This window comes from Larus michahellis, chromosome 23 (assembly GCF_964199755.1).
Source record: "Larus michahellis chromosome 23, bLarMic1.1, whole genome shotgun sequence".
Classification (NCBI taxonomy): Eukaryota; Metazoa; Chordata; class Aves; order Charadriiformes; family Laridae; genus Larus; species Larus michahellis.
Genome location: NC_133918.1, coordinates 2070160 through 2091189, shown reverse-complemented (window position 1 = coordinate 2091189; position 21030 = coordinate 2070160). Strand labels below are relative to the sequence as shown.

At 49.7% G+C, this 21030-nt stretch overlaps 1 protein-coding gene and 1 long non-coding RNA gene across 2 annotated transcripts; one reads left to right on the top strand and one right to left on the bottom strand.

Moving 5' to 3' along the window:
- Positions 1 to 2902: 2902 nt before the first annotated feature.
- Positions 2903 to 7106, bottom strand: OAZ1 (ornithine decarboxylase antizyme 1). The gene is given in 6 exon segments (XM_074565778.1): positions 2903 to 3335; positions 3470 to 3555; positions 4066 to 4238; positions 4369 to 4455; positions 4457 to 4514; positions 6910 to 7106. Coding segments are annotated over 6 exon segments (651 nt in total). The 5' UTR covers positions 7026 to 7106; the 3' UTR covers positions 2903 to 3204.
- Positions 7107 to 7370: 264 nt separating this feature from the next.
- LOC141734279 (uncharacterized) lies at positions 7371 to 10908 on the top strand. Its single transcript, XR_012584488.1, has 4 exons — positions 7371 to 7497; positions 8381 to 8536; positions 8779 to 8991; positions 10717 to 10908. It is a non-coding gene; the product is annotated as an uncharacterized LOC141734279 (long non-coding RNA).
- Positions 10909 to 21030: the final 10122 nt, after the last annotated feature.

The window sequence follows — 21030 nt, the reverse complement described above, 5'->3', positions numbered from 1 at the left end:
CTCTGGCCCCGCTCCAACAGCTCCGTGTCCTTCTGCTGTCGGTGCCCCAGCGCTGGAGGCAGCACTGCAGGGGGGTCTCCCCCGAGCGGAGCAGAGGGGCAGAATCCCCCCCTCGCCCTGCTGCCCACGCTGCTGGGGATGCAGCCCAGGCTGCGGGGGGTTTCTGGGCTGCCAGCGCACGGTGCCGGGGCGTGTGGAGCTTCTCCCCCACCAACACCCCCAAGTCCTTCTCCTCAGGGCTGCTCTCCATCCCCTCATCCCCCAGCCCGGGTTTGTGCTGGGGGTTGCCCCGACGTGGGTGCAGGGCCCTGCGCTTGGCCTGGTTGAACTTCATGAGGTCCACGTGGCCCCACTTCTTCAGCCTGTCCAGGTCCCTGTGCATGGCATCCCTTCCCTCCAGCTTGTCAACCGCTCCACACAGCTTGGTGTCACCAGTGAATTTGCTGAGGGTGCACTCAATTAATTATTAATTAAGTAATTATTAATCCACTCACAGCTATTATCACCTGTCAGCAGCAAGAGCTTGCGCACAGCAGGATGGACCTTCCCAGGCTTCCCCACAGCCCCAGCATCCCTGTGGACATGGGCAGTGGCACACCAGGCCGCCACCGCTGCCCGTGGCACGGCTGGATTGGGGACAGTTCCTCCTAGGAGTCCACAAGCTAAAATAAAGAAAACATCCTAAAATGGAGCTGTGACCCCCGCCAGGTGGAACCACAGAGCAGCACAGTCCCAGCTCCCCCGGTCGGTGGGTTCTGCAGGCAGCAGCCTCACTGGGGAGGCGAAGACCCAGCCGAGACCACAGCCCCTCTGTGGCGGACTGTCCCCTCCTGGAGCAGCACCCAAACCTGGCAACGTGACCTTCCCCCGTCGAGGCTGGACAAGCAAGGGGGGGAGACCAAACAAGCTCCCCAGCCAGAAAAACCCTGACACTGTCACCACCAAAGTGCGGCCGGTCCAGAGAGTTGCCATTCAAATTTCAGTATGGGCTTTTGGGCCAAAAAACATCCAAGAGGGGTTTGTCCTGGGTGAGCCCCAGCCCTGCTGTCCCCATCACCTCTGCTGTAGTATCTTGCGTGGCTACAAGATGGCAGTAAAGCCCGTGGCACAGCAGCAGCTCGCCCAAAGCCAGCTTGGGCATCCGATCCTGGAAAAACAAAGACAAAAACCTGCTTCGGCCGGACCCCAGCCCCAGGGCGGCACCGCCGAGCACCCCCCACACCCCTGTCTCTGGCTTCCACCTTGGGTGACCCCCTCCCCTCCTGCCAGGAGCAGCCTGGAGCACCCAAGGTCAGCAAAAAGCCTACAGAGGACCATGAACACCTCCACACTCGCACGTCCCTGCAGAAAGCAGGCTGCAGCACAGGCACGGCATCCCAGAGGAAACCAGGAATTTCTCCAGAGAACTGGCTTAGGAAGTTCAGCCTGTTTTGAGTGAAGGAGGAAGACCCTCTCCCCGGCCATGCCCACCTCCCCTTTGCTGGCACACCAAGAACAGCAACTTTGCAGCTTTCCAGAAAAAAAAAAAAAAAAAAAACAAAAACGCAAAAAACAAAACAAACCAACCCCACAGGAAGAGCACGATTGTACAGCCGCCAAAAAAAAAAAAAATGGCAAGAGATCTATGGGGAGGAGAGCCCTGGCAGAGCCGTGGTCCCAGCAAAGGGGACGCTGTGCCCAGGGAGCCGAGGGAAGAGCACAGCCCGAGCTGGGGCAGGGTCAGTGAGAAGCTGATATAAGTAACTGAAGCCAATTAAACAGACCATCGAGAACATCCACCTGTCACTGTGTTGCTCATTTAACACCAGGCTCTCTGGGAACATGGTGCCATACACTGCAGGATCTGCTCCCTGCGACATCTCCGAGAAGGGAGTTTCAGGGATTAGATTTTGGTGTATTCCACGCGATTCCAGTGTTGCTCAGCCTGGAACATCGCCTAGGAATGACCCGAGGGGGGGATCCTTCGGGCCCCCTCATTTCCACTACATACAGAGCTCCTAAAGCTGAGGTCAGTGGGGGTGTCTGGAGGAGCTCACACCCGTGAAGATCATCGTGTGCTTCTATTGACACCTACTCACAGCATAAACAGCCCGGTAAAATAACCCCATCCAGGGATTCACTGCTACAAAGAAAGGTTAATCAGCTCAAATGGCACCAAAGAACCCTCCAAAGTGGCAAATGTTAAATACGGGAGGAAAAAAATGCAGCACAATGCAGTCCAGTCCTTTGGAGACTTCTCTCTGGTAGCTTCAGCTCAAGCTTTAATTCCAGCACTGCACAAACAGCCATTTTCCCTTCTGTTCCATGTCCCAAACACCAACAGGTATCTGTGGACCCCAACAACAGGCACGGTGTAACAACAGCCCCTTCTTACACCCCAACCCGCCTCCCCAGCAGAGCTCTGGAGGCCGCCCAGCCCCCATGACAGTATGTAGCCACAGAAGTGCCACACGCCTTCCTTCACAACAGTTAAAAGAACTTGCATCAAGCCATCCTGCGTGCTAAACACACCAGTGTAAGACCCCACTGTCACCAGTAACATTGAGACTTCGGGTATCAAAGGTGCATATTTGATACCCACGGACTGGAACCTCAGGGCAGCCATGAGCCGTGCTCCTCATCTCACCTGCGACCTCCCAACTAACACACCCCCTGCAGTACCCTACGAAACACCAAGATGCCGTGACCCTAATTACCAGTGGAAATGGACAACCCGCTAATTCTTTCACTAAAAGCAGGCTTTTCAGGATCGCTAGATTATTTCAAGTCCTGGCAGATCGTATCCATGAGTTCCAGCTAAGCAAAGAATGACCAACGCCTTTCCGTACCTGCAACTTTAATGGTCGGGGCAGTTCCAACGCCACCTTCAGATGTGCAAGTCTTAAACAGCTTAAACCAGCAATAAAAAGTAAAATATAAATTTTTATTTAGAATTAAAGCAAATACTTCAGTATCACAAACACAATATTAAACTTCAAGAAATATACTGCTAATTTGGAGGGAGCATTTATTTGCACAACCACAACATGCGCACAAATCCAGAAAAAGATGTGGAGTCTGAAATTTTCAACATCTCACCACCAGAGCAGTTGGTCACAACGTTTCGTACAGAGTTATAATATATACTGTAATAGATGTTGACAAAATTTCTACAGAATCATCTTGATAGACAACAAGAAAGCTCTAAGAGGCAAACATTGCAATCTATTCTTCTTCTGATGAGTCTCTCTCAAACGTGTAGGCCATGAAGCAAGCATCTGGTCTCTTGGGGACAAGGGGATGCCCTGGTCTCACAATCTCAAAGCCCAAAAAGCTGAAAGTACGGAGCAATGCAGCTAGAAAAAAAAAAAAGCAGAGAACAGGTTTCATCCATTTGATACTGCAACAACAGTTAAAGCATCCACCAAAACTAACTTCAAATATTGCATTCACAACTCTCAGAGACACAGGGCTACGAGTGAACACCTACCTCTATCATCTCTGTTCTTGTGGAAACAAATGAACACATGATCAACTCGAAGCTGTTCTTCAGCAAACTCTAGAAGAACTGCAAAACTACAAGACAAAGACAAGGTGGTCAATGCACGTGAGCAAGCGCTTCCTTCAGAGAGAGTTAGCAAGGCCCTGGGAGCCGATCTGCACAGGAATTCATCGGCGTTAAGTAAGAGGCCAGGGTTGGAGACACACCAACAGGAAATCCCTGAGCCCTAGGGTTTAACTTGAGGGCAGAAATCTAAGCCTTCAGTAACACAGAAAACATGCTTTTGTGTTGCAGCTGAAGGGAGAACTGCAGTGACTGACTCAGAACCACTCAGCACCTGGGAACATGGCCTGAAATCACTGACCTTTTGGGTGGTTCTGCCTGATAGAACTGGTAGAAGCCACCCTCAGGCCAGGATCACTTAGTTGCAGCCTCTTACAAGACAGCCCGAAGCACCATAATCGCATTTCTACTTTCAGAACAATGGAAGTGAGTATCAACAACAGTAAAGTGTTATTCCACCCCACTGACAGGCCTTCAAAACAGCGACAAGTTAAACCACAGCCACGTTTTATTCTACGTACCTGTCTTTGCTCCCTTCAGGCAGAGCACCACTGGGAATCTCTATATAGAGGTTGTTGTTGTTCAGCACTGCTCTCCAACTAATGTGTTTGGCATCTGTAAGCCTTGACTGGACATTCAGAATTCTTGTCCTGTTATTAGATGTTAGTTCTTCTGTTACATTCAGCCGATTATCCTGTAGCAATAACACGTACAAATTTATTTCCAATTCGTTTTGGAGAAGGGATAACTCCCACTAATAGGCTTGAGGCAAGAAATGCGTTCAAGCTCACCATAGCAAGCTGCTTACTATTATTCATACTCACCGAATAAAATAAATTAGCTGAAAGATTGTGATCCCTCTGACTATTCCCTCGCCCACCTGGGATCTTCAGGGGTGGGTGAGGGACATCAGGAGCACCACCGAGGCCCCGGACCCAGGTTACTACAGCAATTGAAGGGAACCCTGGAACTAAAAAGGGATGACAGTTAGAGAGGCAAACAGCATTAGACAGAGAACCCCGTGAATTCTAGGCTTTAAACAGTGATCAAATGGCAAGGATTTTAAAGAAAAAAACCCAAACCTAGGCCAAGGGACCTCCTCCCACTGCAACCTACGGATGTAGCAAGACAAAGGAACCTCCAGACCAAGGACAGGAACCCTGCCTCACACCCAGACCCACAAGGCTCAGAAAGCTACTACTGCAGTATTTTGAAGGGAAGACTAACTTGGGAGATGAAAATACTCTCAGCTTGAAGTTGAGAAAGATGTATTTCTGCACCAAGGCAGTAGCATGACTGACCTGATCTCAAGAGAAGAACCATTCTACTATCACATACGCAAGATCCCATTTTCTCCTGCACCTTGTTCTCCTAAGTTACCATGATCACACTGGCCCAGCAAGCTAGGGATCATTTTTCCCTGTGATATACAGCCCCAATTACCCTAGACCTTTGCATCACCACTCTTGGCTTGAGGTCAGAAAACCACACAAAATAGTCTCACAGATGTCACTACCTCAAATGTCTTCACACCATGCTCAGAGGCAACCTCGCCAGGGACCACACCTGAATATTTGAAAGCCTTCAAGCTTTTCTGTTGAATTCTTCAGAGCAATTTTACACCGCTCAGCAAAGCCCAGTTATTAAGAAGGTTCAAGGGGATACTCTTAAGGTATGAAACGTATTTCTTGTATGGCCGCTTAAGCGAATAAGCCTTCTACTGTAGGAAGAGCAAAGGCTGTGCTGCCTGGCCCCTCCCTCTGCACCATCCTTCACCCTGCAGGCTCACTCTTGAGTTGCGTCATCTCAGCAGATGCAGCAATCGAGGCCCTTAGGGAAATTTTCACAATCGTCCTGTCTGTGAGTGCCAGCAGCCATTTGCAAATCAGAATAAACATGTACAAAATAATCCACCATTTTGCACTCGTTCGTCCCGAGTTTAATTATTTTTTTTAATGAGCTTGGAACTTGTGATGAATAATCCGTATTAAAAAGGCACCAAATGGCCATATAGGTCAAATATTATACGCTGCAAGGCATCAGTAAGCACAGCAACTGCAAGGTTTTATTAAAAAAATTTAAAATTGTGCTCTCTCAATTAAATGAGTATTCAATCCATTATTTTAGGCTCTGTGAAAGAGAGACTTTTCTTTGGTACTAGCATTACTTATTTTATCTCAGAATGATTGTAGAGCTCCGATTACCCTTAAAAATGAGCCTTTAAGCACCCTGTTCAGAAGTGTGCAGTGGAAATCCTTTATGCGATTACACCTTTTGCCCAATGAAAGGCAGCGCATAATGGCTACCGACATTTCGCAACTAGAGAATGCATTCTAGAGTGGTGTTTGTGTGCACTTACTCCTCTTGAAAAAAAAAAAGTATAAAAATGCCTTTCTACAAAAAATTCGAAAAGTCCTTTCACAGTCCTCATACAAGGTCTAAACACGGCTTCCTTTATACAAGGCACACTGATGTCCTAAGCTTCCATCACCCTACACCAGCCACCCCAATTCAGGTATTTTCTTCCCAGCATCTCCCGGGATTGTTTAATCTTTTGGTTGAGTTTTAAACTAACAGTTCTAACATTCTTAATGTTCTACTTTAGGCTCAGTACCCTCGATTAGTTTTCAAGAATATCTACGATTACATAAGGGGATAACAGCTTTCAATCCTTGAGATCTTTGCCTAATTGTGGGTTGTTTTTTTTTCCCCCTCCCGGTACGAAGGCGGCACCTCCAGGCCCTGCTTCCAGCTCGGCTTTTGTCTCCAGGCACCTTTTCAGCCCGTTATTGCTCGGGAGCGGCGGAGGGAGCAGCCGCCCCCCGCCTCAGGCCCTGGTGCGCCTTGTTCCAGGCTTCCTCGCAGAGCTGTGACAACTCCGGCGATGCGGCGGCGGCTCTCCCCGGACGGCAGCTAACGTGGCACGGGGCGGGAGGCGCCCGGGCTGCGAGGCGGCTGAGGGGGGTGGCACCGGCGGGCAGCCCCCCGCCACGCCCGGGGTGAGGGACGTGTGGGCCAGCACGACGGCGAGTCACACCGAGGGGGGAGGGGGGGGGGGAAGGGGGAAACGGAGGCGTCGACTGAGGCGTTCAAAACCCCCTTTTTTTAATTATTTTTCCCCCCTTTCCTCCCCTTTTTTTTTCTGCGGGGGAGGAGGTCAGGCCGCAGCGCCCAGCGCTGAGGCGACGGCGCGGGCCGCCCCTCCCCCACCCGCCACGGAGCACCCCTCCCCCCCCTCCGGTCACGGGGGAGGCGACCGGCCCTGGAGGGACGAGGAGGAGAAGGACCAGGGCGGGCCCTGAGGGAAGGGGGAGGCGGCGAGCGCCCCAGCGGTGCGAAGGCTGAGGGAGGCCCCGGCCCCTCACCTGCTCTGTCCGGTACTGAGGCTCAGCACAGCGGGCATGATGGTGCTTTTATTCCCCTCTTTCTCTCTAGCGAAGCAGTGACTGTTGAGTATCCGCTGCAGGGAGGATTTCACCATCCGGCCGCTCTGGTCCGAAACCCTCCGCTGCCTCCCGCCGGCCGCTCTCCAGGCGCTGCTACACAAAATGGCAGCGCCGCCGCAGTGGGTCCTTATATACCCTCCCTAGGACACGCCCCCGCCTAGGCCACGCCTCTCCGCTCGGGCCACGCCCCCCACGGGAAAGGGCTCCCGTGCGGTGAACGGCTTGTTTGTCCCTTAGAAATACTCCCTTCCCATTGGCTGAAGGGAGAGCGGGGGGCGGAACGGAAAGCTCTTTTCCTATTGGCTGGCAGCGTGAGGGGGTTCAGCATTGGTTAGAAGAGCGTCTGGACGGAGCGGGGGGAAATAGCGGTCTGTGATTGGCTAGAGCCGCTGCGGGTGGGCGGTGTCTGGCAGGGTCCGGCCGGCAGGCTTCGGCGCGGCGCCGCAGCCCTCACTCCCCTCAGAGACGCCGGTTCGAGTCCCGCGTCCGCGCCCCCGCCTGGCTGAGGTAAACTGCGGTGGAGGGGAGGGGCCGGCGCCGGCCCCGCGCATGCGCCGAAGGGCGGGAGGAGCGGGGCGGTGGCGGCCGGAGAGTCCCATGGCCGCTGGGCGTGAGGGGAAGGGGCCGTGGACCGCCTTGGGACCGTCGGGCTTTACAGCCCCGGGGCTGCCCGCTCGGTGGTGGTGGGGCTCGGCCTCCCGGCAGCGCGGCCTTCTGTGGGGACCGGTGGGCGCGGGGGTCATCGCCACCTTCCGAATTGTCACCCAAAGTGCTTTTCGGCTCAATGCTGAGAGAAACTTTAATAAAAAAAAAATAAAAAAATAAAAAAACTCCCCCAAGTGCTGGAGGGGGCCCCTGAAAGAAGGAGATGAAGTTGTGAGGCGGTTTGGGGGGGGGCCCGTGCCTCCCAATGGCAGCGTCTCCCCGTTTCCCTCGGCCTGTGTGTTGTGCAGTAATTTATAGCTTCGGTTGTCTGGGGAATGGTTGGTGGTAATCGTTTGAATGGAGAAAAAAAAAAAAGGCTTTGTGCTGCACCTTCATGAGAAAGTGAATAAATCCTTGTTATTTATGTGGCAGAAGTTGCTCTGTGTCCCCACCCCCATAACCAACAGCCCGTACCACTCCCCTCACGGCTCAGCTTTTCATCTCCTGCGAGGATTTTGGAAATCTGAGGCCTGGGGACAGGAACAAGGTCTGGAGGGAAGGGTGGGAATTTGAAAATCGGACACTCCACTTCTTTATGGACAATATTGATGAAAACACAGATTCATTCCTTTGGCGGGGGGGAGAGGCAACCTTCAAAATTCATCTTGAAAGCAGCAAATGTGTACAAAAGGTTACAATTTCCATGACGGGAGATCTTTGACTCAGCTGTTTCTGAACATTTCAGCCTGTTACACGTTAGGTGAGAGCATCCCTCTTCTGAAAACCCGGTTGGAAGCACATCACAAAAGTCAGAGCACATCCTGAACAGTGGATCTTATCCTATGTGGAAAGAAAGCTCAGAATAGTGGTTTAAATGATGCTGGATCAAGTTTGCAGTCAGGTATGCCTTGTGCATTAAGTGGAAAAAGGTGTTTATAGAGACAAAGAAAACTACTAAAGATCTGTTGTGATGATTTTCAGAATCATGGTTTTCTAAAAAAAAGCATTGTGTTCTTTTTTCTTCATTCAACTCGGGCTATGACACACCTATTTTATTGCCTTCAGCTACCATAGCATTTGGGCATTCTTTTTTTTATTTATTATCTTGCTCATTTTTATTTGCTTTGAAATATTCCCATCCAGGAGCTCTGAGCACATGGATATTCCATTGATCGGTTCCACTTTGCCCAAGGATTAAAGGGTCTAAATCCCCACCCACCTTCTGTGTCCCGAAACTGCTCAGACTGACTATGATCGAGCAAAGTGTATTGCCAAAAGAAAACACTGTCTGTTCTCCTGCAGCTTAGATGAGAAGCCTAGCCTGGCCACCAGCCAGTGACTAGTCTGGGAGTCGTGGTAAGTAAGAGGTATGAGAGAAAAATCCTTTTCCTGCTGCAGGTATCTGCTCTTAGCTCCCAGAACACAGCATAACTGAGATATTAGTGCTTGCTTTCACCCCCCTTCGCTAGATTTGGCTGTTGATTTATGGAGGGGAAGATGACTGCTATTTAATGCATTACCCAGAGACCGACTTGAAACAATAGGATAGCTGCAATTCAGGAATATCCGGACCAAATGAAGCACATCAGAGAAGATTTAGCAGTTTGTGTTTTGTGTGTTGTTTTAGAAAGGTTTTCCTGGTGGGGGAATGAATGTGTTAGTTGATAGAAGGACTGCTTTAGCATTTTCTGATATGTTTCATTGTTTCTAATAATGGCATTTATTATTTATGTAGTAATCCGACTGTAATTCCTTATAATGGCACTGTGTCAGAGGACATCATCTTTGCAGCTGCTTTCCTCTTTACTGTGACACTGGAAACAGCTTTGTCCTTTGGATACCTGTCATCTCAATGGGCCATCATTCCATTTTACAGTTGAGTGACCCCGATAACGCTGTGCTGCTCTGTAGTCTGCAAGGAGCCCAATCAACCTGTTTTGGTTTTGTGCGTTAAATATGATGTGGGATTAGTTCCAGCTGCAGTTTTGCTGAGATAGCCTGACTTCCAATTTAGCAGTGACAGCGATTCATAAATCCTCACAGAGAAGCCTCTGACTCACAATTTTGGGATTAACAGCTGAGGCAGTTTGAGATGTTGCCATCTCCAGCTGTTTTTTTACCACTGGTTTGCCATGATGACCCTACCCGTGGCAGCAGAGCAGGCAGAAGTAACTGCGTGTTGGTGTCTCAGTTGTTCCAGCTGCATTCCTAGTTTGGCATCGTAGTCCAAACCCATCTCCGTCCCTGGTATTGTCTAATATACTGGGCAGTGAACCCTAACAGCCGATGCGGGGGCATCCGTTCTTACCTGGCCATGTCTGCTGTGGCACCAGAGGCAAGATGGACAGTTGCAAATCGAGAATCGCATCCATCGAAGTCCTGAGGCTCTAGTTCATCCCAAGTCTACAAATACACTGTCAAAGTCCCCCTCATTCTGCTGGCTCCCAACTACCCCAGCTTCCCATCTCCAAAAAACACGTGTTTCAAAGGACTGGCATAGTCCCCAAAGCAGGACATGCAGCACGGAGCTTATCTCAGTTCTCTCCTGAACTGCCTGCTGAGCTCCTCAGAGGAGGGCGTGCAGCGAGTCCCAGCTGTTCTGTGTTCTTACACAAGCAGGTCGCAGCAATTAGGCTACATTTCCCAGAAACGACCTGGGAAAATATCTTGCGTTGTCTGAGTTACTCAATAACCAGACCTGTTAACAGAGAAAGTACAGAAGAAGCAACACAACTGAACTCCACTTTAGGAATCTAAATTGAAATCGATTCAGTTCAGGAAAGCCAAGGAGTTTCATTTTCTAGAACTTCATTTTCCTTCTTTAGCTTGTTTCAGCATGCTTTTCAGCCTCTTTTAACAAATGAGGTCTCAAACATTAGTCAAAATCACCAGTTCTTTGTCATGATTCTTTGTCAAGCTTTTATAGTTTTTACTTTCTGAAAGAGATTGGAAGAAGAGTTTGTGGCAGCACAGGAGTAAGTTAAAGTCAAATTAAAAATTGGTAGCTGATGTAGACAGATATTAGAGCAAGAAATAAGGATAAGTAACTGAATGGCTTTCCTCTTCATTGTCCTTTTCCAGGTTTGCAAGTGTTTGTGATCAAATGACACGGAACTAGTGCTCAGAAAGATGTACAGGACCTGAAACACTCATAAGGCTTGCTGGTTCTGAAATCCTGCACGTCGATGCCTTATCGCATCTTTCCTTTAGATAAGGAAAGCGAAACCGTTCCGTTGTTTAGGCAATTAAAACATAACTAAGTAACACGGCTGCAAATATTAGTGCTGTGGTGTGTTTTTTCCGCCGCTGAGGAGGTTGTTGAAGAGTGGGCTGCTGCAGGCTTCGTTGTAGCTGCTCCTGTGTCCATGTTCTAGAGGAGTAACAAAGCTCCGGTGAAGGTGAATGGAAAAAAACCTGCTATTCGACACGTAGCAGAAACCCCTGTATATTTTCTGCTTAGCTGCATCATGCTGTCATAGCTTTTCTTGAATGTGGAAATAGATGCTTATGATATTTAGCAGCATCATGGGAATTCATCTCTCTCTGATTTGCTGACTAGGGAAGTACAACAGAAAGAAAAACATGAGCTCTCTTTTAAAGCGTGTGCAGTCCTTGCGTAGCAGTACACACTTAGTAACTTCACAAAAATGGTAAAAAAAATAAATTAATTAATGGAGACTGCCTATGAAATTGAGTCTTTCTGATTGCCCATTCTCTCTATTTCCACTCCAGGAGGACTTTACTTATTCTCACAGTTTTAAGACTTATCTAGAGATGTGGCCAAGCACCAAACCAGGACCGAATCTGAGGCAGAGATGTCCATCGTGATGTGTTTTCGCAGACATCGTTGTGTGTCATGACTTCTCCACCCTGTAATTTAGCTGGTTTGAGTCCCAGAATAATTTAAATGTCCATCTTGGTCAGCTCTGTGTGGAGACGATGTACAGCAAAAGCTTGTGAGATCTTTATCAAAACACTGGACAGTGTTATTGCTAAACTTTATAAGACCTATAGTTTATAAGTCTTATAAAGCAGGGCTCTGAAGTCTGCCCATCTTCTTCCTTAGACCTTATGGTTCATTTCCTTACAGTTAACAGTTAACTACTGGTTATCTAATTTTAAATACTCGCCCACTAAAAATGCTATTTCGTGTGTTAGAATCTATTCTAATCTTTGTGGGACATGTAATTAGAACACTTTTTCTAGCTGGAAAACTCTCCTCATTTTCATTGTCATCCGTGCAAGAATGATTTGATTTGAAGGTCAGGTTTTCTGCAGACCCACTTGTGCTGGAAGGAGATCCTGCGTGCCACTGCGAAGTTAAGCTGGAATTCTTAGATGTTTGCCAGCACAAGGAAGAATTTATTTTCCGAGATCTTTGTGAGATACTGAACTAGAAGAAAGCAGTCGCTAGTTCGTCAGGCCAACAAATGTCTGTACTTCTTACCAAAGAAACTTTGGATCTCTGCTTTCTCACTTAAAAGCAGCTGGTATGAAGAGGACTATATATTGAATGCAGATGAGGTAACAGATGCTTAAAATGCTTTAAAGTCTTGTTATCTGATTCAGGGGTGTAATCCAACGTAGTGCTGGTCACCTGATAAATGCTGGGTTGTTTTAAGTCTGCAGGATCAAACTTACCAGGCATTGCGGTTCGGTTTCCATATAAAAATCATGTGGGGGTGAGGGGAAATGTTTGAAGTGAGAACAGGAAACGCAGTCAGCTCGAGAGGGGGTTAGCAACAGCAAGAGACACGAGATACGGTCGGAGGCTGACACCTTAACATTGCTGGGAAAAGAAGTGTGCTCGTGCAGTTTGTCGTTACGGTTTTGTAATTTAAGAGTAATGTTCCACAAGCTTGATTTTTGTATTGATTTTTCTCTGGGTGTTGCTGCCAGTTATGAACACATGGGCATGAGGAATTCAGAGGTAGTTACAAAACAATAATGTGGAAGGCATTGCAACATCCTCCCTTCCACAATCCATTTTCTGTTTCGTTTACACTGGACCAGAGGCAGCTCAGATCTGCCTCCCCTCCTCTCCCTCCGCTCCCCCTCCCCACGTTAATGAGAGCTGATTAAGGTCCTGTTCTTGTAAAGGGTTCAACTCAGAGAGGAGACGGAGCACTTTCCTTCCCATCAGCACGGGAGAGAGTGGAGGGGTGCGCAGCACCTCGCAGAGCCGGGTCCTGAGGAAACGTGCCTCTCTGCGATCACCTGTAATCCACATTTTGGTGTGCAGTGGCTTTCTGGAATTCTTTCGCAAACATTTTCTTTCTCTGCTGACCCCTTTCCCTCGCTTGCTTAAGGGAGAGCCTTTGTGTGGTGGATTTATTTGTTTATTTTTTTGCTTAGCTTCCCTTTTCTCTTACAGAAGAGTTCAGCACCATCTGATGTTTCTTTACAGGATGGGCTGCTTTCACGGGCTCTGTGTCGGGAAGGTGAGCTGGATGGCGTGCCTTATTTTCCTTCAGTTCCTATTGTGCTTGGATCAGTCAACCTTAGGGACAAGGAAGTGCAGAGTACAGCTCAGCTTTTGTAACTCGTAATTTCGTTTAGAAATGTTATCAAAACAAACAGATGCCAGCAGGATGAGCGTTAAGACCTGTGCAGAATCTGCTCTGTCAGAAACGAGTTGAGAGTCAATTTTGCCTGCCTAAACGTTTCGCCCAGCAGCTCATTAAAATGGATATATTCAAAGGAGACTTCCCCCCCCCCCCGATTAGATCATTCCTGTGATAAGAGCATTAATGAGCATATTTCCCCATAAATAAAATGAATGAGCCTCGAGGGCAGGGAAGGTTATTTAACCTGCAATAAGTTATATGCCACACTCGTCCTTTAGAGAGTTGCGAGTCAGGGAACCAGTTCGCCCCTTTGCTTTAAGCCTGAGAACAGCCTCTGACCAGCAGAATTGGCCAAGTGGGATTTCTTCCAGCTGTATGTTTGTGTTGCACGCTGCTTTATTTTGGGTATAATCCCTGTGGATTCAGCGCAAAGTCACTGGCCGGAGCTCACCCGGAGCTGCGCTAAGAGCCAGGCCAGCCCTTGGGGTGCCGCAGGAGGGACAGGGAAGCTCCAGCCCTGGTAACCGTCGCTTTTGCCAGGCTGCTCATTTGAGCTACATGCAGCCCTGTGCTTTTGCCCACGAGCTATCTGTGTTTGAACCAATATTTACTGACGGCTCTGTGTACCAAGATAGTCAGCAATCCCTCCGAGTGAGAGTGGAGCTGGAACCAGCCATCAGGCCAGCTTAGCAGCTCGGGTTGTTTACCTTTTTCTTTAAACATACTCTTGAATTTCAGGCTGGTGAAAGGTGGCAGCTTGACAGCTCTGGTGAGCCTTTACCCACGCAGCAGGTAGAGCGATGGCAACGCAAGCTTCCCATGCAGCACACCCCCTCCGACCTGCCCACCCGCTGCACCTCTTCAGTACCGTGTCCAGCTCTGGAGCCCTCAGCACAGGAAGGACACGGAGCTGTTGGAGCGGGGCCAGAGGAGGCCCCGGAGATGCTGGGAGGGCTGGAGCCCCTCTGATGGGAGGACAGGCTGAGAGAGCTGGGGGGGTTCAGCCTGGAGAAGAGAAGGCTCCGCGGAGACCTTCCAGCCCCTGCCAGTCCCTAAAGGGGCTCCGGGAAAGCTGGGGAGGGACTCTGGAGCAGGGAGGGGAGCCATAGGACGAGGGGGAAGTGTTTGAAACTGGAAGAGGGGAGACTGAGATGAGATGTGAGGCAGAAATTGTTTGCTGTGAGGGTGGTGAGCCCCTGGCCCAGGTTGCCCAGAGAAGCTGTGGCTGCCCCATCCCTGGAGGGGTTCAAGGCCAGGTTGGCCGGGGCTTGGAGCAACCTGGGCTGGTGGGAGGTGTCCCTGCCCAGGGCAGGGGGTGGCACTGGGTGGCCTTTAAGGTCCCTTCCATCCCAAACCATTCTATGATTCATCCCAAACCATTCTATGATTCATCCAGGAAAACCCCTCTGAGCAGCGGGTGGGGAGCAGCCGCTCAGCCCGTGGGGGGCTCAGCGTCTCCCCACCGCTTGCTCTGTAAGTGACAAATTGAAATTTAAAGACAGCCGGTGTTATTGTGGTGCTTATAAGGGATTGACAGCAAACTGCTATCAAATAAGCCACCAGGTTGTCAACAAGCTTAGGGGCGGAAGCTTTAAAATGAAGGCAGCTCTATTTCATTGCTAGGATTTTCCAGTTTTCCAAGAGGTTTTTATTTATGAAGCCATTCTAGGTACAAATTAACTTACCCTGTCTCCTGTTTGTTATTAACTCTAGAAGAAGCTGAGATTTGAAGGGTTCATTGCTTACCCTGCTGGAAAGGTGTGCTTTGCTTGGTGCACTGCAATATTTTCCAGAGGCGCTCGCAAGAGCATCGTGGTGCCCACCTCTAAGTTTCCAAAGTGACCGGGCTTTAGAGGAGCTGTTTATTCCCATGTGTCCTGCTGCGGGTAAGCCCAGCAATCTCACACAGACATGCTAACTCGACCCATGGGGCTTCCCGTTGCCGAGGCAGGGCAGCCTAATCTTTGGAGAGTGCAAAATTGTGCTTCCACGCTGAGCTGAGCATGGGCTCATAACTCTTAATAAGACCAACTGATTTCCTAAGGTGCTAGAAGATAAAGAGGTGGCATAAGGAAGGCAGGAAACCTTGAAATTACTGCGCTGGATTGGACAGATGACCTAGATAGTTTGATTTTCTGCTTGCAGTGACTTTTATCAAGTACCTCAGGTGACGATCTGAAAACCTACTGCTTCCGAGGTGTATGCAAAGCAAGGGAGCAGTTGTGATTACAGAAAATAAACTGGACAGGAATGGAGAATTAGTTGCGAAATTTGTTTTGGGGATATTTTAGCTACTGAAGCTCTTCCTTCTGTTCCTCTGGACAACTGATGCCCATATAAGCGTTTGTCCTTTCTTGGGTCATTGAGTTTCCATTTTGGATTGTCTCGTGGGGATGTCCTTCCAGATCGCAGTGCAGATTGTATCGGTGCCCTGCCTTCCTGATGTTTCCATGGACTTTCGTCCTGCGGCGCATGAATTTCTCAGCTCGTGGTTCCTTATTCCCCGTGACGTTCCCGTGTTTGTTTGGCTTCACACACAGACTTATCCTCGATCTCTGCCTGCCAGCCGTCAGGCAGGAGTGGAAGCCAAAGATCATACACTAGCCAGTTGTGCAGTCTCAGCCCATCTTCAGACTCATTGAGCTCATTAGGGAGGAAAATGTAATCAGCTGTCCTTCAAGGAACGGGATGTGACAGGAAGCAATGCGAGTCAGCAGGTCAGTCCTTAACAGCTGTCAGAACAATGTGCACAGTACAGCAGCTCGGTCATTCTGCTGAATCAAGTCACGGGCTCCATGGGCTGGAGTACGCACGTTCAAACCGATCCCTGCAGAGATCGGAGTGTGTCACGACAGCAGATCCTACACCATCCCTGTGGCCGCTTGTATTGATTAGACACTGAAAATAGGATCCGTGTTTTACATGTTTAAGCTTCCAGTGGTACCTCTCAGTCCTGGCAGCCCTCGTGCTCCTGTCGGAGGCTGGGACTCACTGCGCTTGTGTCACCGTGCGTTGGGAAACTGAGGCAGGGAGAAAGGACCGGCCTCAGGCTGAGATGGGAACTGCAGAGGTCTCGCACCTCTGTTCCCTTCAGGCTGCCTCTTCTGACCTCGAATCCTGTGAGACTAGGGGGTTTAGGTTGCTTTTAAAAGGTCTAGTTACCTCAAAGAACCTTTGAAATAAGCAAAATGATCTCTTGAACCTAAATTATCTGTCCTTATCCTGTCTCAGCTCTCATTGATAATCGTCTTTGTTGCCTTTAAAAATATTTATGGGAGATTATTCTTTGGCAATGATAGTCATGTTTCATTCTCTTTTCTATTACACTGGGCTTTTCTGTCAATGGTTTCCTGATGTCTTGCCGTTTGGTATTGTTAGGTTTATGTATTGCGGTTTTAAGATTTTAAATGGGTTCAGAAATACGCTTGCTTGTGGTAACCGGATAGTTTTCCCCAGGAACCGTTACGGAGGTGGCCACGAGATCTCAGTTTATACAAAACTATATTTTTTGTATTTTAGCGTTCTCATAGTGATGTCGATTGACGTGACCGTCACCTCTGCGCGGCTCTGACCACCATCGCTGCAGCTTGTGTCTTCGTCAGGCAATGCCAACGCGATGGCCTGGACACATCACCCCTTTTGCGTCACTACTCTCAGTGTCCCTGGGACTTTCAAAACTCTTTGAATTTTAACGACAAGCCTTTCCTGAGCCTTGAATGCAAAGCAATGCAAATAAAGTTTAATAATATGTAAGGCTTGATTAAGCCTTTATCGTTCCAGTTCAGACTGGAATCGAGGTGGGATCGAGGAGGTCAGACCTGCGTTAGGACTGTTGTCTCCGGGTCGCAGTGGGACGTGGAGGGCCTGTTGGGTTCGTACTGGCAGCCTTGAACATTGGTGATCGGAGAGGATGGTGGTGTCTTCACCTTGGTGCTGAGCTATTAGCACAGATGATAACAGTTGCCGTTTCAGAAGGCTATATAACCTGTGCTCCTGCCCCAAAAAAGGATCGGCTTTTCAGGAATCATTCCTGACGGATGTGTATAACCTGTTCGTAAAACCCTTCAGCGACAGGGAGGCCAACATTTCCCTAGACAATTTCTTCCAATACTTTTCTGTCTTTACAACTACAAAGTGTTTGGGCTTTTCCCCCTTCAATTTGTGACTGCTCTTCAGCTTTCTGTTACCATGGGAAAGAGGACAGTTTCTCTTTGGTCTCTCCTCAATGCATTCATACAGGACACATTCAAACTCTTTTTCTTTGGCCAAAATACTTCTCGCAGCAGTTCTGATGAGACCTTTTTTTCCATGACCTCCAGGTATAACATCTGTGACACATTTGTTTGGAGGAAACTGTAAGATTAGGAAAAACAAGCTGTTCTTAATTTTCCTTGAAAATAAGCTATTGTTGTAGCTCTCCAAGATCCGTGCTCATTATAGTACTTTGAAACATTCCCAATCTCAAGGCACACGCAATCCAAGGGGATTCAACTCATCTGTTTTCTCTGATTGACTTTTCATCTGGGAAGATTTCAAGAGCTCTTGGCACAGCTTTATGGGGACATTGAGCGCTGGGATGTCCCCATGCTGCGAGGATTAGCTTCCCAGTTGAGAGACCTACATGTGGGATGACTTTACTGGTGGAGGCATAGAGCTAGGAGAGACCTTCTGAGTCAAATCCAGACTGTCCATGCACGGTCCTAGGATCCCGTTCTTGAAGGTACAGTGCTCCACCCTCAGCCTCCAGTGTCCCCCCCCGCAAGGCCGTTCCATAACCTGAGTGCTCTCAGGGTTATGAAGCTCCTTTTAAATCCCAGTTATATTTATTTGTAGCCAATTTTTTTTTCCCAATTGGTTTAATGCCAACATTGTCCTTACGCTTAAATAAGCGTCTCGGCTCTCTCTTGGGTGCTTTTATGTGTAGCAATCCTTCCCCTTCTGGCCTTTGTTTTGTTAGGCTAAGCAAACTGAGATCATCTGCTGTAAAATCTTCTTTTCTCCTTGTTATGCTTCATGTCAAGGAAGCATCTCAGCCATCCAAAATCTTTCCCACACAAGCTATATATGTAAAGCATCTCTCCATGACCATGTAAGTGCCATCGCCTCTTAGGTAAACCCCAACTATTTATAACTGTGTTTGCTGGATGTTGGAAAAGGAGCTTTAAAAGCACATACGTCCAAGCAGAACAAGAAATGAAAAGTTTGGCACATCTACCTGGGGCGAGGGGGGGTGGGTTATAATTCGACAAGGATGCTAGGGCTTAGGCTGTTGTGCTTCTCGAAAGCGCTGTTGGAGCCCCAGTGCTGGATCCTGTGATTCATTTGGGTCTCTGCTTTGATGTTTTGTTGAAAGCCTTCTTCAGTGGTCTGGCAGAGGGAGACGTTGGTTTGAACCACTGGCTCGGTAGTATCTAGGTGGAAGGAGTTTGGCAAAACCTGCCTCTGCACCACAAAAATGTTGCTTAGAGATCTCCCACCAGTCTGGGCCTGAGTCTGTTTAGCTCCTATGTGCTGATCTTTGATAAGGAACTTTGAAAATATTTTTTTTTTTTAATGAAAACCGGTCGCTTTTCATCTTTCTTCGCACTCAGAGCTAGAGGTCCTCTTGACATGGTTCCCACGAGACTGGTGGTATTGCCCCTTCAGCCCTACAGGCTCCCAGTGAGCAGCAGGTTTCTGAGGACGGTGGGTTTAGTTGGCACCACTCGGGGAAGAGGTGCCAAAAAGGGCTCAGAAACGATACTGTGATTTAATGTGCAAGAGCAGTGAAGCCACAAACTTGCGTCCTGCTGTCCTGCAGGTCCTAGAGATGGACATTTAAAAACTCTCTTAGTTGCAAAGGCCTGGAGCTCTTATTTTGTGCAGATCTGTGCTATAAAGAACAGTTGTGCTTTTCATAGTCGTGTGTAGGTTTGACACCTGAGCAGGGGACATCTGAGGGCTCAGACCCCATCCTCCTTCTTCCTGGGGGGCCTGTGGGTGATGCTCAGAGCCATGGAACTGCATGCCAGTGACTGAAGTACATTCCTCCATGTGAAAGGAATGGGAATGGGAAGGGACTCGAGGACAAAGAGGAAAAAGGATCGTGGCGAGGCTTTGCATGACTTGGGGATCGCCCTGCTGTGCTTCAGGGCTCGGGCTCCACTCCCCAGTCTAATGCCCCCAGCCCCAGCGGTGTTCAGCCCCCTTTGGGCTGTGCTGCCCGGGAGACGATGCTGAGGATGCCCACGTCCCCCTGCTCCCCTCTAAAGCCTCTCAGCACCAACGTGGTGCCAGCGTCCATCCTCAGCACGAGCACGCGCTCTCCTTGCAGGGAGCAATCCCGCTGCCGGCTGGTGTTTGCCTGGAAGATGAGGAAGGGCCTCCCGTGGCCGTAGGGTGGCCGGACACCCTGTGTGAGTGGAGGGGCTGGATCCCAGGAGAAGCCGGGCCAGCGGCATGAGGCTGAAGCAAGCACTGCTGCGAAGTGGCTTCCTTCCTCCCCCAGCCTCCTGTCTGCCTGCAGATAGGATGGTGCCGCACCAGCAGCATTGAGCGTCGCTTCCCCCGAAACTCAAGCGCTGGTTTTCTCCGTGCCAGAGCTGCCCCGTCCCCTCTCCCCTCCCCAAACCAGCCCTGGCACAGCTGAGGCTGCGCCGGGGCTGAGTAAGGGTGACTCAGAGCTGGGTTCAGCCATCCCTTGCCCGCGCTGGGAGAGGAGCTGGAGCGGGTCCCACCTCGCGATTCAGCATCTCTCCCCCACTCCTCCTCCCCATCACCCCGCACCTCCACTCCTCACCACCGGCGGGTGGAGCAAGACTGAACTGGTCTCTGCATGCGTATCGCCTTTGTCTGGTGTGGGTGAACATAAACTGCTGGAGGGAAGCATTTTAACGATGAAAACCATGCGGGGCTCAATTGTTCCCTGCATCCGTGGAAAATTACTCCTGCTCTCTCTCCCCTTCACTTGAGCAGCTCCAAAACATGCTTGTAGGGGAGGGCGAGGAGGAGGGAGGTGTATGTGCTTGTGGGGTCGGAGCTGCTGCTTTTTTTTTTTTCCCCTCTGCCTCTAAATGATTTATTCTGAGAGACTCTCGCCTTTGTGTCATTGGGAAAAACACACAGCAATCAGAAAGCGTTTTGGGGCCAGCCATTTAAATGTCACTGGGAAAAGAATAGAAAGAAATGAATCCCCAACATCCCAGCCATGCGGCCCCATCCCCCCATCCCTCCCTCCCCTTCCCATCTGGCACAAGCAAAAACAGATGGGAGAGGTGGCCGTGGCGGGGCCGCGGCGGAGGGTGCTGGTCCTGCTGCTGGTCCCCCTGCCACCGCTGCCGGTCCTGAGCACCCACCGGCTGCGGGCTCCCCTGCGGCGGGGGGCACTCCCCTGGGCAGAGCGATGTCAGGGACACGGGGGCACACACTTGGGCACGGGGTGAGGTGCTGGCCACGGGAACCCGCTGGTGCTCAGGCTGCCAGTCGCCATCCCATGAACCTGCCCCAGGAGCTCTGGGGGTCTGTCCATCCATCCATCCCTTCTGCAGCTCTTGGCCTTTGGGACGGTCACTCTCCTCCTGACTTTTCCCCACGGATTTGCTTTGCCATGGTGCTCCATTTTTCTTTTTTTGCCTTTTTCAGACCCTGCCTTTTTTTACCGGAATTTCTGGCTCGTTCACTCGCCCACGTCCTTTATTCTTTTCCTTCTCCTTTTTACATTTCCCCCCTCCCTCCACTCCCGGTGCTGCCCAGCTTTCCTCTTTATCCCAGGTTTCCTCTTTATCTCCTGCTCTCGTTCTCGTTGTGTTTTCTTTGTGGTCCTGACGACCACAACGTTCTTGGGTATAAG